At 37.3% G+C, this 11,076-nt stretch overlaps 1 protein-coding gene across 1 annotated transcript; it reads right to left on the bottom strand.

The window, feature by feature from the left end:
* Positions 1-312: 312 nt before the first annotated feature.
* On the bottom strand, positions 313-9,081 carry cxcl12a (chemokine (C-X-C motif) ligand 12a (stromal cell-derived factor 1)). Its single transcript, XM_059359880.1, has 4 exons — positions 8,952-9,081; positions 6,814-6,931; positions 5,350-5,433; positions 313-3,105 (listed from the first exon to the last, which is right to left on the bottom strand). The coding sequence occupies exons 1-4, from the start codon at positions 9,016-9,018 to the stop codon at positions 3,078-3,080; spliced, it is 297 nt and encodes a 98-aa protein (XP_059215863.1). The 5' UTR covers positions 9,019-9,081; the 3' UTR covers positions 313-3,077.
* Between the last annotated feature and the right edge of the window lie 1,995 nt (positions 9,082-11,076).

Here is an 11,076-nt window from a genome sequence, read left to right as displayed (position 1 = left end):
CTTCTGTAGATAGGTGGTTATTTTCAGCCTAACCCTGTTCTTTCTTCATAACCTTAAACAAGTGTTGTTGCTTTTTTGCCCAAATTTACATAGATCCGCATCACAACGTAACCAGCAAGTTTAAAACAGGAAGGCAAACCATTTGCGTATGTTTTTCATAAGAAATCATACAAACCCATTCATGAGAATACATTTAAAATGTAATGGGTTTTTCTTTGACGCATACATCACCCTCCCAGCAAGTTCCATGAAAATCTGGCCAGTAGTTTTTGTGTAATCCTGCTAAAAAATTGATGATAGAAGGCAAATGAGGTGAGCAATTTTAAGTTTAATTGAAATATTCTCAGTGAACAAATGTTTTAATAAAAAGCTATTATTCAGAGTACAAATAGTTAACACTTTGATGTCACATGAGACAAACTGTCCACTCTTCACATTACTTAGGGATGAAAATAATTCTGCTACCTGCAGATTCCTGCAGTGATACCAGTTTAACACAGTCAGCTCATACAGTGATTATATCTGATTAATTTGAACTCTGAATTGGAACACCAAGTGGCTGAATCAATGGCTTTATCTCACACAAGAGTGCTGCTTTCATCCCCCTTAAACCAGACCTCAAAGCTAATCACTAAACACAGCAGAACGGGTGGTGCAGTGCCACTCACAGTCCTTTATCTCTGCCTGATGTTTCAATCAGCGGACCACTCTCATCACACAAACTACTGTGCTCCGCCTCACATTATGCCCTCAGAGGGAAGTTAAAAGTTCATCCCTTTTAGCTCTAATGTTTTCCTAATGGCCGCTTGTTGAGTTAATAACTAAATAACAGGCTGGATCATTGTCCTTGCCTTTATTTGCCCTTGTGAGTAAAGCTAAACACATGTTCACTCATCAAAGTCTTCAGATTTACCCTCTGACCCGCCGGTATAGTGAGATTACAGCAGCTGTGTGTTGGCTCTGGAAAAGCTCACTGAACTGAACTGTGTGTGTGCATCAGTGGGTATAAGTGTGTGTATGTATTACGACCTGGCTGCACACATTACAATAGTAACCATAACATTTTAAAGATTTCCTTTTTTTTTCTTTTAACGACCAAGTGTATACAAGTTTTACAATAAAACGTTGGCTGGATGATTCAAATGTGAGAGTACAGTTCCTTCATTTAAATGTTTAGATTTAATGTATAAATGCACAAAAGAGTACAAAAATAAAACATTTGTATAATATTAATTTTACATGTGACAAGGAGATTTAAAGGGACAGGTCAACCCCAAAATCAAAAACGCTTTTTTTTCTCTTAGGGAAAATATTTCTATTTTTCAGTGTAGTTTGTTTTGTGAGTTGCATAGTGTTGGAGATATTGGCCGTGGATATGTCTGCCTTCCCTCAAGTACAATAGAACTAAACAGCTCTTGGCTTTTTTAGGCTCAAAGCACCAAAACAAATTTTAAAAACTTGTTTGCCGATTCCTAATAGTAACCATGTCATGATTTCTAGAGAGAGACACTGGTTTTGAGTTTTTCAATTTTATTTTTTGGTGCAAGCCAAGTGCTATTAAGTTCCATTGGAGAGGAGGCAGTTATCTGTACGGCCGATACCTCCAACACTCAGCAACTCACACACAGAGATAAAAAGCAATACAGGTCAGAGTAAAAATATGGATTTTTGATTTTGGGCTGAACTGTCCCTTTAAATGAATATATCTCCCAGACTTAACAGTTAAATGCAGCTACACATTCAATGATCAAAAAAGAACAGAATGAAAACACCATGATTAACATAAAAAAGACAAAAGACTGAATTTAATGATCAGACTTAGTGAGTAATAGTAAATTTTGTTGTTAAAACATGAATACATCAGATATAAAGTGCATTGCTATCTGCATGACGGTTGTAGGCAGTCACATCTCTTTACATTTACTCATTAATATCAGTAATACTTTCTCTACTGTGGCTCTCAATATAACATAGTGTTTTAACTACTGGTGTGGTAACTGTTATTCAATTTATAGTACACCCTTCTTTGAAATGGACATTCATACTTAGGGTTTATTTCAATCAGAATCCAGCTGACATGAGTTTATCTTTTAGATAGCAATTTGGTCAGAGTGTGATCTGCGAGCATCACCATTTGTTCTCAACAGCTCTTGTTAAGAGACACAGCTTTATGATTCCAGTAAATTTCGACTCATTGGTCGCTCAATTAAAATGTTTTGGGATCCAGATGTTCAGCTTTTCTCTAAGAATGAAAAAAAATAAAAGGCGTGTTGGGAAACACAGAGTCGCATAATCACACAGCCACAGAGCAGCTCAGGAAATGCTCGAGCTCTTTTGGCATCCTAATTTCCATCACAAAAACATTGTAATAGACATTTTTACTAGGATCTTTTATATATCTTATATTCAGTCTGGGGGGAGCTGGCAGCCATTGAAATTCCAGGGTGCCAATTAACTTGAAACATGAAATACGACCTCGGCGGCTTGGCTCGTTTTTAGAAGAGAAACTATACATTGTTGTTCATTTTGTACAATTTAAAATCAGAGGATCAGGATAAGCAGATCCCATGTTTAGGATTAGATATAAAAATTCCAGAGTCTGCTGTTTTAGCACATAAAAAGACTCTGCTACTTGCAAGTAGGATGTTTGTTGTAGAGAAAATCCTCCAGCCAACATCAAACACTTTGACCCCGAGGTCGATCCCTTTTTCTTCAGTGACAGAGAGGCCAGACGGACGCCAAAATCTCCAAAAATATCTCTTTACTGTTGATGTCCATTAACAAAAAAGTATATACAGTATAGTTAGAAAACATACACTCACAGATATAATTGCACTTTGCACTAATAACTTTTACAAATCTATAAGTGATGAATGTGGTGATGGTGAAGACAGCGACAGAGCTGGTGGTTTGGTGTTCACGATGAAGACTTGTAGGTTTATTCCATGCAAGAGGCTGCAGCGTGGCGGCCCGGATAAGTGCTGATCAACATACCAGATGATCTCATATCACATGTTACAAAGATGTGATGGTTCAAACCCTCAGTGATGCCTCAGGAGGATCTCTGTAGGGTTTTTTTAGTTGCCCTGTTTGGATTTCTTCATCCTGGAAGAAAAAAGAGAATTTTATGAGTTTTATAAAAACAAAATAGATGCAATGTTAGAATCATATTTGTTGATAACTACAGGGTTCCCACACCTTTTCAAAGTTAAACTCAAGCCCTTTTTCGAGGATTTTAAAGGTTACAGTTCAAGCTTTTCCAGCACCTTATAGCTGTGGTAAATTACATATGTATATATTTAGAGGTTATTGCACTATAAACAACCAAGTTTATGTTTCATGGCAGCATTGTACAGCAGGGTGGCGGCTTAAAGGAAAATACAACTGGGTTTAAAGTTTCAAAAATCTGTTTATAAATAGATTTGACATCCTATATGACATTTCAAATGCTAATCCAGGTTTAGGGTCAGCCCTGCATCTGGTGTGAGACGCTAGTAGACAACAAACTGATATGATGATCTGATTGTTTCATTTAAAATATTAAAATAGTTTTGATTTACTAAGAGTTGGTGTTGATGTAACACCAGATTAATATAATTTATGAAAACACCACATTAAAATTCAAGTGTTTTTAGGGATTTTCAACACTCGTAGGAACCCTGTGATTATAAGAGATAACACTTGCTGAGTGACAAACACATTTGTATCATGTCCATTTGAACAAACACTTGGCTGTGAAAATCTATCTTGTTAACACCACACTGCAAAATTAATGAGTTTCTTCTGCCATGATTGGAGGCCAGGAATACAAAGACATGGTGCCAGCATTCAGAATATATTCCATCCTTGTTTTTTCCAGCTAAAACAGCTGCTTCAAGTTTATGGGACCAAAATGTTATTGGACCTGCAATCAAGAACATTACATTTTATCCTTTCATATATAAACGTATCCTTTAATCAGCTTTGGAGGGTAAATCAGTCCTTTTTAGCCCATAAGTCAGTTGGCCATCTCTCATTCCAGAGACTCAATTACTTTTTGACAGGTTTAGTTTTTCTTTCCAAAAAGAGATTTACAAACAAATTTTGACTTTGGTGCCGGTGAATGGAAAAAACGTATCATATATCTAAAGATTTAATTTTACGGAACATTAACTTGCAGCATTTGCAGAGTGATATAAACATACATAGACCTTATATTAACGGAAAAAACCCTTGAATGTGGATGGGAAGTTTTGACATTGGAATAACAATAATTTCAGATGATAAAAAAGCAATCATGGTCTTATTTACCTGACTAAAGGGAAGCATAATGCATGACTTACAATGGTGTGCCTTCAGACACATTTAAATAGGTTTGTCCCTCCTCTGTTCTGTATGTGTAATTGGAAACACATTAGATCTGATCCATTGTAAATGAGCGCTGTCTACTCTCTACATGGGCTGTTTTGTTATGCAGAGGACCGTTCACACCTCCACAAGCCAAGTACTTCACAATCATCCTTGAGACAGACAGTCTGACTGCGGGACGCTGGGCGGGTATCGAGTGTGTGTTAGTCAGAGGCTGGAGCATCAAAATCCTTATTGGTTCAGTTAGTGCAGGAGTGCAAAGACAGGAAAAGCCTTGTGCATCCCCAGAATAACGTCTGTTTCATCCGACCGCTACAGGGGTGCTCAATCCTTAGAAATATATGACTGCATAGAGTTCAAGATGGCAACTTGATCCCTTCTGTAAACTTTATGGTGCCAGTGTTCTGCAGAAAAGTGTCTCTGCTTTCCTCTGTGCAGGAAGGAGACAGTTGATATTGGCGGTGACTTTTAGCCTTCTCAATCTCAAACTTTGGCATGATTGTAGAATGTAAGTTGTTGCATTAATGTTACATTAAATGACCAAAATAGAAAGTCAGGTCAACCAAGTTACAGCATTATCGAGTTTAAAACACTATTTAGCTAATAAACAACATTGGTTCAAGTCCATACAACTGTTAAACCTGTGTCTTGCATAAACAGTGATCATCAGGGGTAAACTATCAGCGCTCTAATAAAAGCAGATTAAACTTGGTTTTAAAGTTTATGTAGGATCCGACATCAGACCCACAGTTTGTGTGTGAAAGTAGAATCAGTCTGTACTCCCACTTGGTCATGTACTAGCATGTCTCATGTTTGGGCTTTAGTATAAATTGGGCAATTAAGAGCTGTCACCTTCACAATGGTGATAGATGAATGATGCGCATTCACTTTTGTATTCCGCACTTGAAATGTTTACAGAATAGAAGTGATTTCATGGTGTTGTATGCTATCGATAAGAACAACTATTCATAACCAAAACCAGTTTCTGTGGTTGCAACTTACTTGTTGATGGCGTTCTTCAGGTACTGCTGCAGCCACCGGATCTCTGGGTTCACACACACCTCTTTGTTTGTCTTCAGCTTGGCACTGATAAGAAAAAGAAAAAAATGGTTAAGTATACATGAATAATGTAGAAGAAGTTGAAGATTAAAGGGTGAGCTATGCAAAGTCAGTGACATCAGGTTTTTTTTAACACATTGATATTAAACAGACTGAATTAACACTGCTATGTCGGTTTGACACACAGAGAGCCTTTTCACAGTGGTGACCATTCATTCATTTACCTTATCTGTGATGCTGCAGAACATTTCAAGGACTTTCAAGGAATCTAAACCAAACATGTCTTTGTTGTTTTTTAAAGCTTTCATCGTTAATCTACAGCAATGACTATATATTGACCCCTTTTTCCCTGCTGTATTAACTTTGATTGTATGATTTGATCTTGATTATTTAATGCTTGGTATTTTCCAGAGTAAGGGATTGACAGGGACCAACCTCTTCTGGTATGAGACGCCAGGAGACAACAACGTTTTATGACCAGAGGATTGTTTCATTGCAAATAGTAAAAGATTTTTGGTTTATGGATTATGCTAAAAATCAAGATTTTTTATGGACTTTATTCTAATTCAAGCATAATGTAACCTTGAACACAATGGTTAACATTAAGCATTTTCCAAACTTTAAAGACCCTGTTTGATGTTTCACCCTTGACTGAACTGCCTCATTAACGTGCCATAAAAATGTAAATACATGGAGGTAGAGCGGTCAATCTGTCAACATGTGGCTACTTTCTAAATCCAGCGTAACCTTGTGGTTATTTCCAGAATGGGTCAACACTGGATCGTATGTCTCTATGTGGGAGATCATACCTCCACATGTCCTGTTTTTGAGTAACAAATCTTAGTTTTTCCGTCTTCCTGACAGTTTTTTTCTCAAATGTGAAAATGATATTTCCCTTATATTTAATTGTTCCTGAAGTTTTCCTGTCTATTGTAACCTACTGCATTGTGATTGTATTGCTAATCTGTAAATTTACTCCACACAAAGACGTAACAATGAATCAGACCCAAAGGATGTAATGAGTACAACGAGGAACCGCTGCGTGACAAGCAAATGAGAAGCAAACCCTTTTACAAAAGCCACAATTATTACTTTCCTGTTGAAAACAAAACTGCATCCAATTTCCACCTCGCTTTCACGTTCACTCAAACTCAAATGGAGCACTTCCTATGGATGCGTCACTGGGCCTGTGGTAAATTCTCTGTGTGCATGTGTGTGAAAGCGAGTGGCGGAGGGGCGTGTGTGTACACATGCATGCACAGCTCTTTTCTCCGTCCTGTCACCTCTCTGAGATTGATGGTGAGAAATGTCCAACAAGGAGGAAACCTGTCTGACTTTTTAATGCCAGGGTATAAAACATACGGGTCTCTGTGGTTGTGTTTGTGCCAGCGGTAAAACAGTACTCACATCACTTGGAAGGGGCAATTTGGTGTGTGGATGAACCTGAGCTCTCGGATGTAGCCTCGTGGGAGGCTGTTGACTGTTGAGCGGCAGTAGCATCTCTCCACCAGACTGATGGGCTTTCCTGAGAGAGAGAAGATAGGTATCAGTTACACGGTTTCAGAAAATGTTTCAAAGAAAGCAATAAAATACAAGTTTAGATGAAAGTAATGGTCTCCTGTGTACAACCCAGATTCTTAAAAAGTAGGGACACTGTAGGAAACTAATAAAAACAGAATGCCATTTTTGCAAATCCTTTGTGACCTACAGTCAATTGAATTCAGTACAAACGCAAAATATTTAATGTTCAAACTAAGGAAACTTTTTTTGGTAAATATATACACACTAGTTTTATGGAGGGGCGTCCCTTTTTTAAACTTTTTCTGTAATTGTCTTTGTTTAATATAAATAAGATTTAACATTATTAAAACAAACAAATGAAGTGAAAATGATACCAATATATATATATATATATATATATATATATATATATATATATATTTATGTAGTAATATATATATATATATATATATTACTCAGAATAACATGTTGATGCACACAGTGCACCTACAAATCTACAAAATTGTGTTCATACATGAAAACAGCTCATGAGCTGTACACCCATCCACTATATTTTGCAGGGTTGCAGAAGGATAGTTCCAACATTAAATCGAAACTACTTTAGCTTTAGCTTTAAAGGGACAGTTCACCCCAAATCAAAAATACCTATTTTTCTGCTCTAACCGGTCTAAATCGCTTTGGTGTGAGTTGCTGAGTTTTGAAGATATTTGAGAGACGTCTGTCTTCTCTCAAATATAATAGCGAGTAAAGCACCCAATGATAGCCTCTGCTACATTTGAAAAAAAAAACAGACATATCTATGTTTGATTTTGGGTTGAACTGTCCATTTAAAGATTTTTTTACTTGGCCAGCAGAACGAACACACACACACACACACACACACACACACACAGAGGTTCGGGGACATTTATATCAGGACATTTAGACGCACAGACACTGACCTCTTTCAGCCATACACGTATGCACTGTGTGGTCCTAAAACTTCATGATGGATGTGTACTTTCCATTACAATCTCAGCTTTCAGGAGATTTTCACGGTTGATAAATGTGGAAAAATAAATCGGACTATGTTGTTTTTTGTGAAAGCTTTTGGGTTACCCAGAGTTGAAAAAAATACATGAAGCTATTTAATATCAGTTAGCTGGATTTGCATGCAGAATAAATTAAACTACATGACGAAACAGAACCTTGTCTTGTTTTTAAAGGGAAACGATGAGCAGAAGGTGAGAAGCGCCGCCATAGATTAAACTCTATGCTAATTATTTTTTACACATGATTTCTCAGTATTATCATGATAAAAGGTTCCACACCTTCAAGGTGGGTGACTGATGTCGCCATGTAAACTAGCTGCGGCTTTGTCTCATAGCTGCCTCATTTGCGCGTAATTAAAAGAAAACAAAGAGCAGAACAAATACACACGTTGATCGGTGATCCGACTGGGAATTTCTTACTGAGCCACATGTGCAGCCTGTTGGTGCTTTACGCACGGCGGCGGAGAGCCAACAGGCTGCACGTAAGCACATGCATACGATCATGCATCCTTTAAACTAACATTTGTGGAAGAAAATTATATTTTTTATTAAAATTAAGAGGTTGACATTTAATTAGGGCAACAATTGCACTCTTTAATTTGGCATTTGAGTTAAATTATGGATTTGTCAATAACTGTAGCCTACCTCGCCACTTCACGAGAAACACTATTTAAAAACCAAACATAAACACTTCAAAAACTATATATATCACTATATTATTATATATTATTTTAGTAAAAAACAAAAAACAAGTGCGAAATGGCATGCACTTTTTTTGGAAATTATTCTCCATTGCCGACGCACTTAAATGTTATTTTTTAAACGAATAAACAAAAAACATGGCAAATAATGGTTAAATAACCAATACAACTTGAAAGGAAAATGAAGGAAATCAATGACCGCTGCAAAAAAATAGAATACAAAAAAAGGAAGAACAAGGTCTAAACAAACCTGAAGAGAAAACAAACAGCAACCAGATAATAATTTCCTTACCTTGTGATGGAGGTGCATACATCAGCACCGTGAGTGCTGCCACGAGAGCCAATAGCTTCATATCCATTGTCCGATAATGCCACCGAGGTTTGATCCTGCTCAGAGTAAAGTCCAGAGGAGCTGTGACAGACGGGACGGTGCCGGAGTGTTAAAGTACGCACCAGTGTAAAGCAAGCCCAAAAGAAAACAGATAATACTTCCGGTCGTGGATAGCAAAATAAGAGCGATACAGGGAACATGATTTGTTTTTACGAATATTTACCAAGTCAGATGACTTAAAAACGACAACAATTGAAATAAAGACGATCTGTTTAAAGTATATTTTTATGTCAGTCATTGAGGACTCTGTTGTCACAACGTTTGATTCCTGTGCTTTTAATTTGTAAAATAGCTTCCGGTTTCGTTGAGGTGACCTCAGGTGAATTGACAGCTAAATTACGCACAACGCTCAATAGAGACGCATCAAACTATTACGACCCCCACTCTTCACACACACACACACACACACACACACACACACACACACACACACTTACTTAAATCACTTTTGAGAACATTGCATGAATTTACTTTCATTTCCTGGAGACGTACCCTACCAATAACCACTACACTACTTGAATCCTAAACTTAACCTTACCATAGCCTTAAACAAAGACCCGATAATCAGCTCTTTCCCCACTGGATAAATAATCCCAAATGAACTGTTCTTTAGACTGAAGTGTCCTTGAAAGTATCCTGAATCAGAAGACACATGCACACACCTTTTCCTTTATATTACATGTAAACAATAAAAAGTCACATTATGTTCTGTGATTACGCAGAGGCGTTTGTTATGAAAATTTCTGGCACGAGCAGCAAACTTCAGAAGATGTTAATTTGTTTTTCCTTTAATTTATTTATTTCTGAGTTTATTTGAGTCAGAAACACAAAATGTGACCACCAGCAAACATGGACACACTGGATACATTTCCTTGTCCTTCTGGCTGTTGCTGAGGCAATGAAAAGAAATAGGAGACATTTTTGTGCACGTGTTTGTTTTTAGTCATGGTTTGTCTTGACTTCATTGACCCAAATTAATTAAAAGCTAGAAGTGTAAGTGGAGATGACTCACTTGAACATATAGTGTTCTGTTACATTCATAGTGCCAATAAATAGACAAGAAGAGAGAGAGAAACAACACACACACACACACACCTCCCAGCTCGTGTCTGGAAAGGAATAAAAGTCTTCTCAGTTTAAGTGAATCCCTAAACAATTGCTTTTATACAGCCTGCTAAAAATGTCAAATCTGTTTGTGTGCGCACATACACATCCTCACTGTCGTGTTTGGTATTATTAGAGTATTTAACTGGATGCAGATGTGAAGCCAGATTCCAGACATTTGGCTTTCATCTTCTAGAGAAAACACTCCAGTGTATATGTGAGTGTGTGTGTATTACATGAGTAAATGCGTACTTATTTGGTATGTGTGTGTGTGTGTGTGTGTGTGTGTGTGTGTGTGTGTGTTAGGACTAGAGATGAAACATAAATGAGCCTTGTCTTTTGCTCTGATTGCACACTTTAATACCTAAAATACTTTTATAGCGGTGTTTAAGTCAAATATAAATAGAATCTCAAATCCTTTGCTCTACAGGTAACAACGCTTATATTTACACAGACTGAGGATGTTTTGCTTCATTTTTTTCATGATTATTGAACATGAGTTGTTGCTTTTGTATTTTCTCCTCTTTCTTTTTGAATTTATTGGAGACATATCCTCTCATCGCACAGCTGTGGGAAAGCAAACCACCTGCTGACAGCACACTTTATCATGAAAATGAGTGAGGAATAGAGAAGGGTAGTTCAAGGAACATAACAGGGTATCAGCTTGTGATTTACTACGTCCAGCATGGAGTTAAAATCCTCCAGTTCATGTAGGTTATATGGGCAATGTCTGTCTTAATAATTACTATGAAGTGATTTCACAGCTTCTTGCACACCTTTTTGTGAATGAATATACAAGTGTTTATCATTTTGTGTCCGTCTGAGCCGTTTTGCTCCACACGGTGCAGACTGTCTGTGTTTTGGACCTCAAATAGTCGTTATAGATGATGCCATGGAGACCAGACAGACAGGAGGGGATGCA

This window comes from Centropristis striata, chromosome 20 (assembly GCF_030273125.1).
Source record: "Centropristis striata isolate RG_2023a ecotype Rhode Island chromosome 20, C.striata_1.0, whole genome shotgun sequence".
NCBI lineage: Eukaryota > Metazoa > Chordata > Actinopteri > Perciformes > Serranidae > Centropristis > Centropristis striata.
This window is presented reverse-complemented; position numbering and strand designations above follow the sequence as displayed.

What these genes read in the sequence shown, in the direction of transcription:
- cxcl12a (XM_059359880.1), bottom strand. Translation starts at nt 9,018, where the DNA reads ATGGATATGAAGCTATTGGCTCTCGTGGCAGCACTCACGGTGCTGATG. An exon ending in GTATGCACCTCCATCACAAG is followed by an intron (nt 6,932 to 8,951) that starts GTAAGGAAATTA and finishes TCTCTCTCTCAG; the next exon opens with GAAAGCCCATCAGTCTGGTG. An exon ending in AATTGCCCCTTCCAAGTGAT is followed by an intron (nt 5,434 to 6,813) that starts GTGAGTACTGTT and finishes TTTTCTTATCAG; the next exon opens with TGCCAAGCTGAAGACAAACA.